Source organism: Pempheris klunzingeri, chromosome 13 (genome assembly GCF_042242105.1).
Source record: "Pempheris klunzingeri isolate RE-2024b chromosome 13, fPemKlu1.hap1, whole genome shotgun sequence".
In the NCBI taxonomy this organism is placed as follows: domain Eukaryota; kingdom Metazoa; phylum Chordata; class Actinopteri; order Acropomatiformes; family Pempheridae; genus Pempheris; species Pempheris klunzingeri.
In genome coordinates this window covers 23,208,950-23,228,362 of record NC_092024.1, presented here as the reverse complement: position 1 = coordinate 23,228,362, position 19,413 = coordinate 23,208,950, and the positions used below count along the sequence as shown (strand labels likewise).

The following is a 19,413-nucleotide window of genomic DNA, read 5'->3' as shown; positions in this document are numbered from 1 at the left end:
ATTCAAAAGGTGTCAGTTTATCTGGGTCTGCCCCCCCCCACCCACCCACCCCACCTCCACACTTCCCAACAGTCGAGTGGCAGCCATAACAAAGCCCAGGATAGGAAGAGGTGATGTGGGCTGCAGACATAAGAGAGGGGGGCACAGTGCCCCTCTGCTGCTGGGGAAAAACAAGGGAGGAAACTTCAGGCCCCTCTATCGGTGTGTGTGTGTGTGTGTGTGTGTGTGTGTGTGTGTGTGTGGGCAGGAGCAGGCCAGCTTTAGAACAGGAAGCAGAACAATGGCTTCTGGATCAGAGTGGAGCTGAGGGCTGGAGGTGGAGGGATGGGGGGGCATTACACAGAGCTAGGATGAGGGGAGGCAGGGGGTTAGGCTGCTTGGTATGTTATCAACAACACCCCATCACTCTGTTGTGTCACCACTGTTATCCTCATTAGACTCTTACAGTGGGGGGGGGCATGGCATATTTTACATCACGTGTCCTGTGAGGAGCAACAAAGTGGAAGAAACAAACAACACAACATTAAGAACAGGGGAGGAGACTCACTTGCATTCCCCCGGCACGCTGCACGTCCCATGCTGGGGGCTGCATCCTTGTTTGCAGATGGCTTTTGAGAAACAAGAAGAAAAGCGACAAATTTTGTGTTAGTTCCTGTCCTGAAACTCAGCGACTGAATCATCAGCATTTTTAAACTTTAAACATCACTTCCAAACTCTCGTCTGGCACCGCGTTTCGCAGACGGTCAAACCATTAAAATCTCATTTCCTGTGTTTTCATGTTTGCGAAAAAGGCAGAGAATTGCTGCCGCGGTAACAATGGATGGTAAAGTCATTGTTGGAAAATTAAAGGTGTCTCCACAAGAGAGGAGACTTTCCAAACATTCTTTGAATTCTTGCAGAGTGACACTTGACACGAACTTCAACCGACTTCCAAACATTATCCCAAAAGAGCAGTACGGGGTTAAAAACTGAGGAAGCTATCGTGATCACAGATATAAAGGTGAAAATGAGATACACTGAGTAAGAATTATGAATATCTGAGAGAAATTCTGACTTTTAAAACCACTATTTACAGCACAAGTGGTCTGTAGTTTAAATTTCTATTACTTTCATTTCCTTTTTTACTTTTACTTTATTAGAGAAAATCTGTTCCATAATGAGCAGCTCATTTGTGCTGTCTGAACTGAAAGGTTATTAGATTAGAGAGTCAAAAATATAACTCAACCTTAATAAATAATCTTGTTAGTTAACTAAGAAACAGAAAAGTAAACTGAGACAGTAAAGAACAAGTACAATACTAAAAGAAAAACTATTATTATTGTTGGAAGGACAGGAACAGTGTTTCCTCAACACTCACTGTGTGTCACTGTGTATTCGTGCATGTGTTCACGTCTTCTCTGTACCTGATTTGCAGCTCAGCGACAGGTTTGTCCAGCCCTCCATGCATTCTCTGTTCCCAAACTGGTCACACACGTAATGGCCGAAGTAGTCGTCGCGTGGGCGGCAGACTTTGTTGCACTTGCTGCCGTAGTAGTGTTCGTCGCAGCGCACACGGATGGTGAACTCCAGGCTGGCGACCGAGCTCTTATACTCCACCGTCTGCTTCTCCTCTCCGGGGTTGATCATCCCTTTGTAGATGCTGCGCTCTATCAGCAGCTCATCATCTGGACAGGTGACACACAGATCAATACAAAGCGGTTAAGGAAGTGATATTTTCAATTAGCTCTCCTATTAATATACAAGCAAACAATGGCTGCAGCGACATATTATGTTCCATGAATCCAGTTCTGAGTGGGGCAGTTTGCAATGTAGAAATATGCTAGTTGGCTAATGACGCCTTGGAAATAAGAGGCAGTGGTGTTACTACTGAGGCATTAAGCCAGCTAACCTGATATGCTAAAGTTTGCAGCTAACATGAGAGCAGACAAACACATTGTTTCATCCAGTTCTTAGATTTTCACTTAGATCCATTTCTTCGAGGACACCCAGGATCAGTCTGACTGCAGCCCAGCGTGCACCACCTGACGACGTGCCTGACGGCTGTGTGGTGCTGGTTATGGTTGCTAAGCTATGATTCAACAGTCAACCTTCTGGAGAGGACTTTTATTACTTTAGTCAACTGACTAATCAACTGCTTTTTCGGCATTACAGGAAAAAGAAAAATTCTTTGACGGGTCAAGTATTTGGGTCAGTTAGATAGGAAAGTCTAAACAACAGAAATTCTGAATGACATTCCAAGGAGCGGGGCTGATTCCGGTTACGGGATTTGACCCAACAACCCGGTGTTTAGTGAGATAAGACAGTCCATGAGGCTTCGGCGAATGCCTGTGGTTAACACACATCAGAGGGAAGGTGGAAGCTCCACTCAGCCCTCACTCTGCTCCACCAAGAATGTGGAAGAAGAAAAAAAAAAGAGAAGAGGAAAAAGGGGGAAAGAATAGGAAAATTAAGCAAGCACAAACAGAAGTCTGCCAGGGCTTGATAACCCGAATGCTTTTTCAGTTTTCCTGCTTAGTGAAATGCTTTTCTGTCCCCTCCTCCCTCGCTTCCCCCTCTCAGGATATCCAGCCCCGACTCCATCGGAGCCAGGCCGGAAATAATAAGAGACGGGGAACAGACGAGGAAGGGCGACATAGGAAAGACCCTTTAGCTTGTTCTCAAGGAACAGCAGAACCGTGACCCAGCAGGCTTCGCTGCTGTGGCTCGCAGAGCCGAGCGTGACCCGGACAGAGAGACAGAGCTGGAAGGAAGAACGCATCCTCACAGCTCAGCGTCGCTGTTGTTGTTGTGATGGTTTCAATCCACAGAGAAGAACGAGGGAACGCTGCACTGGCCACAGTTTGACAACCAGGGTCGACTACAAGGAGACAGAGCCCAGTTTTCAGCCTCATGGCAAAGCATTTTAAATGGTTTATTTAGCTTAAGAGGTATTTAGAATTTTGTCAACCCATTAACAAACTGGACATCAATGGTTTACGCTCGACAGGGACACAGTGTGACAATCATTCGGCAGACCGGGAATGTTGTAGATTCATTGAAGTTCAATTTTATCCATTTATCTTTTACATTTAGTTAAAAAATACTTGGCAACAATTTCACACAGTAGCCTTTTTGGAGATTTAACACACATCCCTTTGAATTATCTCTTATCATCATCATCATCATAACTGCCAAAGTTTGACACTGTGGAGAAGAATCCATTTTCACGCTGTCCTAATTTACTGAGTCTCTTTGCGAGCTAACACACTGCCACAGATTTCAGTCCCACACCCACCACCTGAAACACCCAGGCACTCACTCACTGCTGTTCATCTCCAGCAATTAGATATAAAAATATAGACCAATCATGAGCGCTCTCTGTACTAGAGGAGACACGCTAAGAGAGGCCGTTGTTACTAGGGAGAGCAGGAGAGAGTGGGCCATATAAAACCAGCTTACATAAACAACGAGGGGCTTCAGATCTGAGCAGCTGATCGTGTCAAGAGCAGCATGATTGTGTGAAGAGAAGATTCATTTTAAAGCGTGACCGTTTTGGGGTTTTTTTTTGGCTCCATGCAACAAGCTGCTTGTAAATGGAGCGTTGTGTCGGCGGTCTGTGGGACTTGTGCTTTGACCTCTGACCTCTTTACAGCTTGTCGCTTATAACAGTGGTGATCTTTGAACTGAAGTCAAAGCTGCGTTCATGCCGCCAGTTAATCTTGTTTTGGTTCACCTGACATCTGATGGCTTTCAGAAAGATGCACAGTCACATTTTGTCTAGTTCCCATCTGGACCACATGGATGAGTTAAAAAAAGAAAAAAAAAAAATCTACAAAAGAGCTTCACTTAAATGCTCAAATTAAAACTTGCCAGCATTTCAACACCCGTGACTTATTCTGAGGAAGAAAGCAACATTTTAAAATGTGACATGTTGGCTGAACACAAGCAGCAAAATAAATATATATATATATAAAATTATATCAAACTGGTATAAAGTTTTATTTAAATCAGGAACAATCTGACAATAATATAAGACAAGTTTACAAATCCAAGCAGATATTCAGCTGCAGCTTTCTGTACTTGCTAGTTTTCAATATTCAGTGCTGCAGACACATTTAGGAAGACATTTTTTCTCCAATAATCATCTGATCTTTCACAAAAATTGTCAAAACTGCAACCAGAAATAAAAAAAGTGCAACACTATAGATTTTTGAATGAGTAAATTTAATAACTAAGAGGAAATATCAAATATTGAAAGTGGTTCCCAAACTTTGTAGTTTAAAACCCCATGAAATCAACCAAAAGCCGAGCGTGACCCCATTACAGGGTGGGAATAATATATTAAAACTCATAAGTAGTAACTTTATGTCCCCTAAGACTTCCTGGTTATAAATAATGGAAGCACGGAAGGATAAAGCACACCTGACATAAAGAAGTGTGCCAGAACATGTCACACTAACAGTGATTCAGCAACAATAACCTCAAGGACGTCTTCTGATTTGGGAAGCATCTTCTTCCAGGTGGCTCTAAGCCACCTGCACAAACAAGGCCAAGGTAGTAAACTCAGCATTTGATAAATGGTTAGATATAAAATATATCAAAGAGGCCAAAATGGCCAACAGTTCCCATCTTCTCTCTGTGGATTTGTTTTAACCTGCTCGGCGTTCCAATCAGGTACATTCATGACGCCTCCGATAACGTTACACACACACACACACACACACACACACACACACACACACACACACACACACACAGTACCAGAGCGATGGTGCCAATCACTTCGTTTAACTACATATATCGAATCTGTCCGTGCATGAGTGTTTATCATGTGTTTTGACATCCCGACGCTGCCTTTGGCTCCATTGGTTCCACCTGAAGACCGAAATCTTTAAAAATGGCTGACAGATGTTTTGTTTCACCTTTAAAGAAACTAAATCGTCTCCTAAAATCATCCCTGGTCATGCTAGTTTTTTGCAAACGCTACTCAAAGAGGAGGACGTTTCTTGGGGACTATTTTCAGCCGCAGCTTAATACACATTCGCATGAGGGATTGAGTCAAAATAAACTACAGTTTGTGTGTTAATGGTGGTGAAGAAACATTTGACATGTTTTCATAGATCACAATGGAGCTCTATGGCTCAGAGGAAGACATTGATAGACACACAATACTGATTAGTTGGATACATTCTATGCTGGTTATGTCTTTTTCATGGGATTTGTTAAGAAAACATAAAGTATGAGCAGACTGTAACCCCTGGTTTATAATGGGGGGGTCTAAAGCACAACATGTGACACACATACCCAGTATTGGTATATCTCTACCCTCCACTGAGGCTCCACACCAGCCAACAATCAACCAGCCCACAGAGTCAACAACAGCTCCCTCCTCTTTTCTCCTGCCATGTCTGTTTTGTTTTTAAACAGGCGGGGGCTTCCTGAAGCATAAACAGCCTTCACAAAGCCTTCTTTTTTCCTGAGGCCTCTCCAACCTGCTCACAGACCTGTTCACACTGGGCTCCAGCAGCACAGACTATTATATTCCTTAGTGGGATGTCCCAAGCTCCATTTTTTAAATGGATCACTATTTGTTGGATCGTTTAATCTAGAAAAAGTCACAAAATTGCGCCCCCAGCCCGACCAACTGTACAGCATGTACGGCATCCTCAATACAGCAAGCACTTCTAGAGAAATCTGCAATACCAGAGGCCAAGCAATCGGCCCGTTCAGCAATCGGCCCGTTCAGCAATCGGCCCGTTCCTAGTAGGGACATTTCGAAAAGGCACTGCAGTTAATTAACTGTCAATGTTGATGTCAAATGAATTTTCTGCCGACTGACTAACAAATTACAAACTTCAAAGAATGTATGACACTGCTTGATCGCTGTCCAACTTGGTTTTACTAACTTTAATTAACTGTAGGTGTACTTTGGATTAAATGTGCGCGGTGCAGCTGTATTACATAGAAAAATAAAGGGCAGACTACTGAGGGCTTTTGTTGGCAGACAATCAGAGGACTCATGTGGGCTCTCAGGCAAACCACCACTTGATTGGAACATCCCTAGATTGTTATTCGTGTGCACACCTGTAACAGATAACAACTGTCTCTCTCTCTCTCTCTCTCTCTCTAATTATGCTACAGTATCACTAATGCTCGCTCCTCCTGAATGTAACACCCACAGCTGAATGCAACAGGTTGGTGCCTGCTTTCTGATGTTTTCTTAGAGTAATTCCCAAAAAATGTAGGAAATCCCAAAGTGAGGCAAAAACAGATGAGTGAAAGTAGATGCCTATTATATACCTAGTAGATGCCCATAATTTTAGCGTATCCAGTATGATTTATAATGAAGCTCACAGGTAAGGTTTCACGTTGACAGGACACTTGGCTGCTGATAGACTTACTGACAGATTCCGGGATCAAACTTGTGATCACGGAATGAGAAAATACGCAGTCCAAGTCTACAAGACAGGACACGGCGGTCGAGACGTCAGCGGCTCCTGCCAGCCTGTCACTGCCGACCAGCTTTGCCCCAACGAGGATTAACAAAGCATTGCTCCAGCCAGCACATCTACAGCTGGTTGAACAAGCAAAGACTTAAGTGTCCCACCACCAGATCTGCCGTGCGGGCCGAGGCACGGCAGTCTGAATGCCAGCCTGTCACACTGTTTCAGGATAATGAAGAGGCGTGCGGTAGCCCAACAGCTGCTGGGATGCTAATTAGGAGACAGATATCAGAGGAAAGAGGGGGGACAAAAAAAGAGAGCCCCGGTCCGTAATTAATGGCTTAACGATGCAATGCTCTCACAGGCTTATTATAGAGGAGAGCTGAAAACAGTCTGAGTGACCCTGAAGAGGGTGAGAAAAGGGGAGATGGAGGAGGAGGAGCTCAAATAAGCTACCAGTAAGACATCTGCACGGGAAAGTCCAAGCCTCAACTCATAGGTGACTTTCTGGATGGTTGTTGGTTGGTTGTCTGTATGAACGTGATATATAAAGAAAAACATGGCAAACATGTCCCATTCCTTTTATTTGAGTGTTTAGAGAGAAGTGATTGGCTTCCTTTTCATCGTTGATTCTTACCGCTGCTGTAAGTTCCTACTGTTCCCAGTTATCCACATTTGTAAACTAGATCCTTGAGGCGTTTAAGATGTGACGAAATGTAAAAAGGGGAGTAGCGGTGCACACCTCTGTATATTGTTTGGGATTTATCTGAAAGGGAAAGTCAGATGCAAAGGGAAGCCGAGAAGATGAAAAAAAAAAAACAGCCTCAGAAGAGTTATTGTTGGAGGCCTTTTTTTTTTAAAGGTAAAAAAACAACACAGGAGGTGCAATCAAAAACAAGATAGCTTACGTTAGATTATGTTTTTAACGATCTGGGCCTGAAATCGGCTTGTGCAGAAGGTGTGCCAACACCTAAGAAAGTGAATCTTGCATCGTTTAATCACGTAGATTTCACCGCTCAATTAACCTTTCTTCCTCCCAGTGGTGTTGGACAACATAGCCAAACAGGGCCGGGACGAGAAGAGCATGTATAAACAGGATACAGCTGTATGCTAGGCAGCAGGCAGGTTGGAACCAAACTTATTGGCCTCACAAATTGATCCAACACTCGTTCACACGCTCAACACTGGTGACGACAGGCAACAGAAAATGTTACTGACTCTGTGATTGGTCGGCTGTGTGGAGGTGAGACAGGAGCCACAGTCTGAACTCGACTTTCTAGCTCGTTTTTTATTTGTTGTACAACTTTTTTTTCTGTCAGCTGAACCGAGTGCAACGCGTAGAATGTCCTCCAGGAGATCCTGAATATGTGCACAAACAATTTGCATCTCCCCCGTCTCTATGACAGCCGGCTTTTCACGCCGCCTTCAAGTACGGCAAAGGTGTGTTGACATCCATGAACACTTTTGATTTTAAACTTGGACAGAAAAGATGCTTCTGGTCTCATGTAGCCTTGGTCTTGATGGACGATCTAACCAATTTAGAATTTGCAAGCTAGGTCTGGTTAACTCATCACCGTCACCAGTATAATGGCAAATAAACGGGACTCTTGAGAAATAAAGCAACCTACTGGTGCTGTGCACAAGTCAAGGCCAAAGTCACCTGCCAGGCAAGTCAGAATGTGAAACAAATGCTGTGAGCTGAGCATAATCACATTAGATAGAGCTCTGACATGAGGATGCATTGTAAAGCAGGATGAGAGTGTGAGAAAGAATATTAACTTTCTATATCACTGCGTTTAAAACAGTACAGAGGGGTGATCCTTACCACTGCTGTGTGTGCCATTGTCCCTGTCCCACGCCTCCACTATCACAGTGTACGCTCGCTGAAACAGAGAGAGAGAAAGGGGGGCGAAGGTTATCATAGTGCACGCTAATACAGAAACACAGCGCCCACACACACACAAACACTAAAAAAAAAAAACCCACATACACAGAAACTCAGGCATGCCCAAGACGTGCACATGCACATGATGTGGAGTTTGCACAGAAACTCAGATAGGAGCTGCCATGAACAGTCACTCATAAACAGACACATGAGTGCTTTCAAACACACGCACAGGTATTTTGCATAAAAGGTGAGTAACGATGGGAGAGTGAGTTCTGTTCCCACACTGCTGTCACTGATTAGTTTCCATCTGCCTGAGGCTTGTTAACTAATGCAGCCGCTGTTCTGTTCGAAGAGCAGAGCATTCACCTGGAGACCAACACAACACATTTTTCATATTTCACCAGGCTGCTTCGCTTTATTATGATAATCGGATTTCAGAGCCAAAAAAACTAAATCATTTTTTTTTTTTCTTTTGTCATTTCTGGATCAGACAGGGATTTCTTCTCTCCATCACCTTTTCTGTGACACTGCATTGATCCCAGAGGGCAGGCGCTCGTCTTTTGCTCGGTTCCACGGGGAGGTCAGCGCCCCTGGAACTGGAGCAGGGATTTGATGACTTGCCTAAGGGCACTTTGTGTGGTAATGTATTGATTCACGATGGGGAAATTCATTTTCTCTGCAGAGATCTGGTAGGGACTCAACGTGCCTTTTAATTCAAGTGGCAGAAAAAACACTTAGGATGATGGAATCAATAATGTTCAGGGTTTCTAGTGATCTCACCTAATACCCAAGTAATACTATGAAATCTAAAAATACTTGCATTTAACTGTGTGTTTGCGTGTGCATGATGACACTTTGGTTGTATGCACCCCCCAGAAATTATCACCACATGCTCACTAGATGAATGTAGGTATGCCAGAATGTGACGTAAGCTCTGCAGCAGAGTTACTACAACTACAACAGTCTTTTCCAGTGTGATTGTTTACGACGCGTCCAAACTGACCACTCAACAAAGAATGTAGGCGTCGGCCAGGCCACGATCTGCCCTCCTCAGGTCATATGTTCAATAAGTGAGGAGATAAATTAATATACCTCAATTATCACACAGCAGCAATTCTTTCTTCAATACACTTTCAATGGATTGTCTTTATTGTTTCACTTAAATATCACGTGTGCTGTATTCTTTGTATCTCTACAGTTAAATGTGAATTGCCTCATTCAACAAAATATGCCAAATTGCTCTAATAAACCACAAAACTATTCATCTGTCTATGCCAACTATATATGCTTGGCACCTTTTGGTATCAGTCGATCATGTGCGGTGCCGCTGGTCAAAAGCCAGGCTGGGATTTGATCGTTTTTCCAGTTTGACCGTCATCTGTTTGGCACACATTCTGCATAAAGCATTGACCTGAAACACAATTAAAGTCGACCAGATGTGTCTTAGTGTCAATACGTCCATTTGTTGTCTTAAATACCGATGTTAAATAAATTACGGTATGTTATTCAGTGCAATAATGCAGCATTTTGTGGATATTGTGCGTAAAAGCCCAGCATGCCTGCACACTATGCCCTACTTTCCAGAGGAGACCGACTCGGCCATCCCACAGCAACAAACTCAAACTCTGGATTGTTTCAGGTGCAGGGCTATTTTTTTCCTTTTTTCACGGGCATCAGCAAACAAACCAAAATGGAGCTCGCTGTCCGTCAACTGCATGGGGTCGGACGAGCAGCTGTGAGTTCCCATGACCCAAGTCTGACTCAGAGGGACTGAGGGCTGCAGGGAAGATTACAGGGGAGGTTACAAAGTGGTGCTGGGAGAGATTAGAGACACGGAGAGGACGGGACATGAAACAAAAAGGTAGAGAGCCAAAGTGCTTTATGGTCCTTTAAAGGCCATTTTATGATACTCAGATTTTTGAGGGGTTGTTCAGAGTTTGGAGAGACAGAAAAGACGGAGGAGAGAGAAAATCACGAGTTATATGTGAGACCATGTTGTTACAAGTATTTGGTGGTTGCCTCTGGCTGTGTTCGCAACAAGCAGGTTTGGAGCTGTTGATTCACATGAGGCAGTATTTGGCTATGATCAGGTGGGAACCATGACATTCAAAGCTTCATAAAACTGTAGAAACAGAGCTCCAAAAGGCCTCTGTCCAACCAAATGTAAATTACATCATCTACAAGAAACAGAGCCACAGTAAAACAGCTGTGACTAATGATCAGTCTCGCTTTCAAACCAATTGTTTAACGTATAAACTGTCAGAACATAGTAGAACCTCCCAGAGTGCAGGGTGACATCTGTAAACTGCTCGATCAACAGTTCAACATCCAAAGACATGATGAAAACCAGGGAAGAGCATTAAAAAGCTCACAATCCAGAAACTTTAACCAAAGAAGCTCAAAATGTTCTCGGATGTGTTGTTCCTAATTAAGTCATATTCAGCTGGTTCTTTGATTTTCCTCAGATGTGACTTTTGTTCAGAAGCTCTGGGTCACAGACCAGTTACACTAACTTTTTAGTCCATTAAACAACATGGACAAATGTACCATAATGTGGATTTAAAGTATTTAATAACAGTTTACTTAACAGTGGAGAGCGAGCTATACCCAAATCATATTGTCTCATTGCTTTGTCTTTTGAACTGACATCAACTTGTATTTTACACATTTCTGTCAGATGCTATGTATAAAATCCATACATAGTTTATTTCTTTGATTTATTCATAATGTCTCATAGATTTGCCACACTGGGAGATACAGTATACCAGCATCAATCAACCTCACAGCACAGAGGTGCTTCCTTAAAGTGACTGAATTAGATTAAACGTCAAAACTACTAAAAGACACCAAAAGAGAACTAATATATCTGTGTAGAAAAGTGACACATGATGAACAAAACAGAGGGATATAAAGCAGCAGGTAATTTACAAAGGAACAAAGAGAAAGTGTGTCGATGGACGAGGATTTGGTGTCAAAGCTATTTGGAAATATTTGAAATTTAAAAAGGAGGATCTACAGGTCTAACGTTGAAGATCAGAGGAAGTGATCTACAGATATTCAGCGTCATACGCAAATTTCTCTTCTTGTGAAATTCGTGAATCTCTACACTGTGCTCATATCATTAATAACCCAAAAATCACAACGTCAGCCTGAGGACGATCTTGCTGACAACACAAACGACATCACGCTCCTCGTGACCAGGCTCCATCAGTTGGAGGTGACGGAGCAGTGATTTATGAGCCCAGCGAGCAGCCACAACCCTGTAATGAGTGAGAATAAGTGGATATCATCATAATCAATCTTTCCTTTTGTAATCAATTTTAAATGTCATAGCCACCGGCTCCCAGACAGATGGGGCTGTCCCACGGCCTCAGAGGAACCTAAACATGAGTATGAGTGTGTGTGTGTGTGCGTGCATGTACGTATCTGAGGGTGTGTGACTGAACTCAAGTGTAGGTTTGCATGCAGGATGAACGTCCTTGGAGCTGGAGGATCGAAGTGTCACGTCCCTGCTGTCTGCGGAGAGACGACCTTATGAGTCAACTCGGCGTGCATGTGTGTGTGTGTGTGTGTGTGTGCTCTTTAAGCAAGTGTGTGTGTGTGTGTGTGTGTGCGAGACGGGGGGTTTGCTGGGAGGGAGGGGAGGGTGGGGATGTGTTAGGAGACACTTGACACCTCCTAACCAATTTACAGGAGTCAGAGGGATTTGAGTTTTCATTAGGCAAGGAGAAACCAGTGCACTCCTCACCGCCTTCACCTGTTCAATGAATAAATTACTGCTTCACTGTGGCAGGAACAGCCGCCAGCAACACACAACTCTACTGAGAATATACTGTACAGTCTGGAGCTGCTCCTGTGCACCTCATTCTTCTACACGTGCTCCTAAGATTTATTATAAATAGGATCCATTCTTCTCTTCAGCTTTACTTGACTTTGAAGTCTAGTTTCTGGCCTTTTCTTTCTTAACATGTCATCATTAATACAAATACAAATCTAAGCTAGCAGCACATACAGTATACGCTGCATACAATAATTGGTAAAGTAATTAATAAAGAAATAACCATTAGTTGCAGCTCTGGCACTCACATGTGTTCGCTAAGTGTTTATGTACAACAGCAGCAGTACACACATGTTCTCACATGTGAAGTGCATATGGTTCATTTCTTTCTGTCCTCGCAGCCACACAGTCATGGAAAGTTTAAATTTGTAATGACTGATGATTATTTTGGCTTCCTGGCAGCACAAACTAGTGACAAACCCTCACTTTTAAAGTTGGAAAACTTTTTTACACACCCAGCAGTCATAGAGAAACACGATCACTAAGTTGGGGGGGTCGTGTTAGTGTCGACCAATATTCCCTGGTTTTGTTTTCTTTGAGCTAAATGACCCACTATAGTTTGTCCGCTGCTAGGTGCTGAGCAGGTAGGGTACATTAGGTCTGAGCAGCTGTTTCTCCGGAAACAATGCTGTGAGAGCAGTGAGAGTGAAACAGCAACACAGTTAAGGCCAAGACAGATCAACAACGCTGCATCAGGCTTCAGGTGATTCATCACTATCAGCGTCATTTGATACGTAGTCAGAATAACATGTATTATAGCGGCTTTAAGTCAAAGTATAAAGTGAACAGAGTCATTTTACCCCCCAGAAAACTCAGTGTGGAGGTGGTATAAGGACATCTTAAGGTTTAACTGATCAGTTCAACATTGGAATATATGTGTATCTGACAGTTTAAATAAAAAGGCAGTGGCGCTTCGGAAGAATCAAAGAAATGAGCATCACTTCCAGATACTGAACTCCCACAGTAAGAAGCAGTTCCAGTATTAAACACACTGCCGACTAAATAAAAGTCAATGTGTGCAAAAATATCAGCCACATTTTAAGGTGGATTAAAATTAAGAGGAACGATCCTTTAATTGAAAATTCACAACAGCAGGGAATTGTTAATGAAAAAAAAAGAAAAAGCCTGAGACCCAATTAACAACTTTTCTAGAGTTGTGATCAGAGGATGAAAAAAAAAAAAAAAAAAGCAGCGACAACACCTGTCACGTCACACCTGTTAGTCTGTTGACATGAATAAAACATGTCGCTCCCGGCAGAGAAGAGCTGGGATGGTTAATTTAGCACATTATTAACAGAACAAGCCCACCGCCGCTCCACCCCTCCACCCACCACCACCACCTCTTCCCTCTAAGGAGGCCTCACTGCACCAACCCCACCCCAGGAGGCCTCGTTCAGACAGCAAATCTAATCAAAGCTAATCTAATCAGGTCTTTATACTGAGCTGCAGAATGGAAAAATGACCCAATTCACTTTTCCCACACCAAACACATGAAAAGCTATTTCTGTCGCTCCGGGTTACGCCGGCTCCTCCAGCGACGAAGAGGAATTCTGGGAATTTTTCTTCTATAGTAAATCGATGCCATGTATGCTCTGTAAAGGGAGCAGTGGGGTGAAATACCACCTTAAATCCATTAGTTAGCCCTCAGATTCAGTGACAGAACCGAAAAGACACACGATGATTTGCACTGCATGATGGACTTGTTTCATTTGATCTTTTTTTAAACGAAGACTCCAAACAATAAATCTGAGTAAGTCACAGTATGTACAGCTCAGAGATAAAATCTGAGTACAACGTTGTGTTCACTTCTTTATTACCTCCTCGTCAAATCGTCTGTAATCAGATGCTGCCACTGGGAATCTGGCTGCACTGGCTCAGCCTACACTCCCACTGTTACACTCTCTCCACCACTGCACATATACTGTGCAGCACACTGTGGCGGGATGTCGGGATGTCTTGTCCTTTGGTACTTTACTTTGTATCGTAACCACAATCGCTTATCGCTCATCTCCTCACTCATAAACGTAGACTCTTTGTTTTATGATCTACATGCGGTACAAGAGGTAACATGCTTTCATGTGTTTGGTTCTTGCATCTGTGCTTCATAAGAAGGTGATAGGGCACGTAAAGATAGTAAAGAAACCCTGCGAGGTTGTCAGAAAGGAGACAGAAAATTACTTGCTACCAAAGATATGAGCAATTACACTCATTATTTAACAAAAACATCAGCCCACTGCAGCACTAATTCTAAGAATAGGCTAACTTTATTGCCTTTATTAGAGCAAAATCCTGTCAACATCACGGTAATCCTCGTGATCCAAGTGTCTTGTAGATATTTAAGGCTAAACGTGGACCGTCTGACAGATTTTCTACAAACTCATGCACATGTAATACTGGGAATGAAGTCTGTGACCAGTTCAAATGTTTGGCTCAAGCTACTGATTCGATAACAGGCTATAAACAGAGTGAAGTGGAAGAAAGAGACCAGAGAGGGAGAGTGGAAAGCCAGAGACGGCCAATTTCAGACCAACCATGACCGTAAAAGTCCACAGTGGCTCACTGAGGAAATTTAGTAGGTTTTCACAACCTGGGTGAGACTGATTTCAAAAGTTTGACATGTTGTGATTGAGAAGATGTGGACATGTGCTAGTGGGTAGAATGGTGAGTGAGTGTGTATTCAAACAGCGGCTCAAGGCGACACATCAATGGTGTACAACTTAAAACAAGCATTGATCTATCAGGAGTGTATGATGGCTCATGTCTGACAATTGACTGACGGGAGTTTTAACCAAGAAGGTTTAGCTGTCTAAATTTAACTAGACGGCCAAAACACTCCCAGAAGGAGCACGTATGAGTCGTTCTTGGACAAGTCCAGATGTGAGGACTGGTCAGTTTATCTTTATCCTACGAATGACCAATCAGCTGATGAATATGTAAAAAGCACTTCCATCTTCTCCGGTGTGAGGATATGGAGCTTTTCTATACTATCAAATTAATTAAATCCCTTTAGGGTTTGTGACTGGAGGTCACATAAAATGATTGGAAGATGACACATTGGGCTCAGGGAAGAGAAATGAAATGTCACCACAAAGCTAGTGGGACTCATCATTTGATCCCTGATGCTGTGGATGTTATTACATTTTCCCCTGACTGCTCTAGTTTCTTTAAAGTTTGGAAAGATCAGCAAATCAGGTGGACGGGGCACTCTGGGAGGTCCAGCGGGGAATAGAAGAATACCATCAGTTCCTGAGATGAATCCTAAATATGACTGTTCATCCTCGTCCTCTAACAACTGGATGCAGCTCTGAGTTCGGAGCTCCGTGTGAAAGCGAGGAGCCAACACCTGAAGCAGGCGTGAATACCAGATTCAGCATGTTGCACTCCAGAGAGCAGCACAAGAGAGGCCTTATGTAAACGCTCTCAAATCCACTCCTGACATTTTGCCCGGTGCAGCTGCCCTCCTCTATCTCCGTTTCTCTCTGTTTCCATCTCTCCCTTAAAGCTCTCCGTTTTCCCCTTCCTACACTCGCCTTGATAACTCAATATCTGGGCACAAAAGATGAGGTATAAAGTCATTGTTCCCGCTGAAAGGTGCGGTGACAAAGAGGTTAAGGCAGCCCTCGTTTCCACAGTGCCGCCGGGAAAGTGATATTCACGCCGTGGGAAAGCCCCGGACGGCTCCTGCATCACACATCCACCTGAGCACAGACGTGACGAATACATGGCCCGACGGCACCCAACGGCAAACATAATAACAGTCTTTAATGTCAATACGAGGTGGAAGGGGAGAAACGAGTTTGCTGTTTGCAACTCTGACTGTTGTTTTTAAGCTAAACTCCTCAGTGGGAGGAGAAACTTTTTCTGTCTACAGGAGACTGTAGACAGAAAAACACAAACAAGACCCGAGTTGTAATAAACTAAAACTGCAGAATGACCCTTTAACATTGACCTAACTGCCATATATCACCCTAGAACACAAACAACACATCTCACAGACGTCATTTTCGACATGTTGTGAATTCAGAAATGTGTGAGAGTGTTACAGGGGTGTCTCCATGAAGTGGGAGGTTGGGTAACTGAGGTTACTGACAGAGATTTTGGCCCCAGATTTGTTGAGAAACCCTGGTGAACCTTCACCGAATCCCTCTGGAGAGGACGGTTACAACAGGCTGCACGACATCCATGTTGCAGCAGCATTCAGAGGACGAAGAGGAAAGTTGTAGTAACTCTCGTCAGGGACAGTTTCCATCAGATTTGTCCCGTTTGATTTCTTCGGCATACTTGTGGACGGCCAAATGATGAGTCAGGGTGTGTTCATACCAAGCGTGTTTGCAGCGGTTTACTTGAACTCTTGAGCGTTTACTCCTTTAAAGCGGTTTATTTGTCCATGAAAAGAATGACAGTCATGTCAGAAAGTCATTCTTTCCCAGCAGCTACTTCGTGTGCTCTTTACTTTGATGAACACCAGAGAAGAAAGATTTGCAAGAAGCCTGTCATTCTTAGCTGAAAGCACACTGCAAGAAATCTCCCTCAAACACAGATCTGCCAGTTGGATTAGCAGAAATGGCTTTCGTGAAAACGGCCATACAAATGTTAGAAATCAGGCCATGACTTAGAAATCCTCAAACCTCCGTGTAACTTTGGTTTCCAAAGGTTGGTGCACAGTGTGAGCCCCAGTGAGCAAAATACAAAAATACAGCACCAATGATCTTTTCCCACTCTGTTTCGGACCAAAGAAAGCAAACTGTAGGTGTGATCACACCCTCAAAGCTAGCAAAACAAGCTAACAAAAATGGAACACAGAGGCCAAATGATTTCTAATGCACAAAATATGTAGCTACAGGGTTTTCTCCCGGTGGGTACCCTGAGAGAGAGAGAGGGAAAGATGGACAAGATAAACACAGGATTCATCGTGAGACATTAGCAGATAAACAAATACAGCAGTAATGGATGATTTGGTCATTTACGACCTCCTCCTCCCTTTTTCTATTTCCCATCCTGCCCTCCTTCTCTTTCAGCCTTTCATAGCCTCTCTCTCGTCTCTCAGTGAGGCCCAGCTGAGCTCCATTAGCCCTGTGAATGGCTACAGGGAGTCAAGTGGGAAATTAAGCTCTATGTGTGTGTTTCATGCTTTAATCACCACTGTTCACTTCAGGGCTCATGATGCATGTATTTTATCACCTTTGCCTCCCCTAAAAACACACACACACACACACACACACACACACACGGGTGAAAAAGTGTGTTTATACAAGGTATAAGTGCAGGCAGAGTGCATTGTAACTAAGCCTCCATTGGTGGACTGACTTGCACTGTGATCAGATCTCACTAAGACATTTGGAACCAAACATTTTTTAGCTCAACCTCCCTAATTTGCTCATTGAGGTCCATCCATAATGACACATTTCCAAAATCACAGCATGAACGGGATTGAGAGCGGCTCGGAACAGCACATGGCTACGTCTAACACTTATTTCTGATTGCCGGGCTCAAACATGGTTCAATAACCTACAGGCAACCATAGCAACCACACCAATGCTTCACACTAGATTAGCAGTTGTCCCGATAGAAGCGTGGTGGTCTAGTCTGAGGTTTTCTACGTTCCCAGAACCAACTTGACAAAACAATCTCAAGTCAACTTCCACTTCCAACTTTTTCATAGTTCTCAATCATATCTCATGGTCTTCAACATGCACGCTTAGGAGCCGTTACAATTCTCTTCTTTATCCCTTTTAGGGATTCTCCTCTGCTCACAAGCTAATGTCAGGAAAAAGCTAGTAAGTGGGCCTTTAGCACAGACTGTTCTGTGTGACTACTAGGGATAATTCTCATCGACCAGAGAATAGCTGGTGTTACTGTCATAACAATAAAAACCTTCTTAATCCATTGTTTCTGTGCATTTATTATGCTGCAATACTGTAATTCACCACTAGTGGAGGACTGGTGCTGAATCAAAGGGAGCGATTGATAGGAGAGGGTGGAAGGAGAACATGGAGCAGAAGAAGAAAACACGAGTTCCTCGTAACATTTACTTCTCAGCGTAGTGGTGAAATAATCGAGGGACAGTGGGACGACTGTTCCTCTGTCATGCTAATTCACTGCGCTGTCACCACACACACACACACACACACACGTTCTTCTTCTGCTACGTGTACGTCTTCATGCACCTCTCGTGCTTCTTCAGTGAATGAATTAGTAGAACGGTGGAATAATCAGAACCAGAACTAATCTGTCCGACACGGTGCAATCGACCAATCGATTGGTTGAAGAGTTGGCAGAATATATCATATCACTATCATGCACACACACAATCAACTTGCATTCATTCTCTTCCTAAAACCAAGTTTTAACCCTGAAATCAACTTTTTGTCCCCATGATGTAACCGTGAGAACAGATTTGCGTCCCCAAGATGTGATTAATACATGCACACAAAGCCGCCACTATAAACACATCAGTCACACATAAAACCAAAACCAGCAGCAGCACTGACAATCGATCAAGCCGGACAGATGGAGCAGCTAATCACATATTTACACGCCTCAGAACCAGGTCAGCTGACATGGAACCAGCGGCAGCGTGGGAAAGATGAGCAGGCCCATCCTGACCGCAGTTAACCGAGCAGAGCGCTTTCAAACCGCCTTGCCTGGCCAGCACACGCCACGTAACAGAGCCCTGCTGTGGCCATCCTGCAGGCTTTTAGGCTTATTAAAGACACACAGAGCAGAGAGGGGCTGCGGAGGGAGCGCCGGGGTGCACTATGTGGTCTGAGTTTGTTATTTTACTAAGAGAAACATGTTGCAGGTCAACGTGTATAATTGATGAGACGTAACTTTTAGTTTTGATGTTCCAGAGCCGTGTACGCATGAAGAAAAGGAAAACCTCGCTCTTCAGTCTCAACGCTCTGCACTGCAGTTCACCGCTTTCCTGGCTGACAGTGCCAATAAAGTCTGTTCAAACTAGAACCGTTGCACACAAAGTGAAGTAAACATGACAGCAAGTAATTAACTATGGAGGATCTGGTCGTTGGGAGACTGTGTAACTGAGTTACCTAGCTGGCTGTTCGCAGCGACAGACAATGTCTCATTTGTATCTTTGGATGCTTCATCTGTGTTACAGCTTCAACATGACCTCAGGCACTTCACACCAGCAGCATGCAGAGAATTATGAATTTCAGCTTTATGTAAAAACAATCACTAGCCTCTTGTGTCATTGCATAATCATTGCATTCCAGTCACAGAGAAAATCATCTGATATCCTGAAAGAT

At 43.6% G+C, this 19,413-nt stretch overlaps 1 protein-coding gene across 2 annotated transcripts in view; it reads right to left on the bottom strand.

Moving 5' to 3' along the window:
- Positions 1 to 19,413, bottom strand: part of LOC139211612 (protein jagged-2-like) — a 50,906-nt gene that overhangs the window by 25,614 nt on the left and 5,879 nt on the right. For both annotated transcript variants that reach the window (XM_070841883.1, XM_070841884.1), the window contains exons 3-5: positions 8,248 to 8,305; positions 1,404 to 1,664; positions 548 to 608 (exon numbers count right to left, since the gene is read on the bottom strand). In XM_070841883.1, coding sequence (XP_070697984.1) covers positions 548 to 608; positions 1,404 to 1,664; positions 8,248 to 8,305 — 380 coding nt within the window. The remainder of the gene's footprint in view (positions 1 to 547; positions 609 to 1,403; positions 1,665 to 8,247; positions 8,306 to 19,413) is intronic.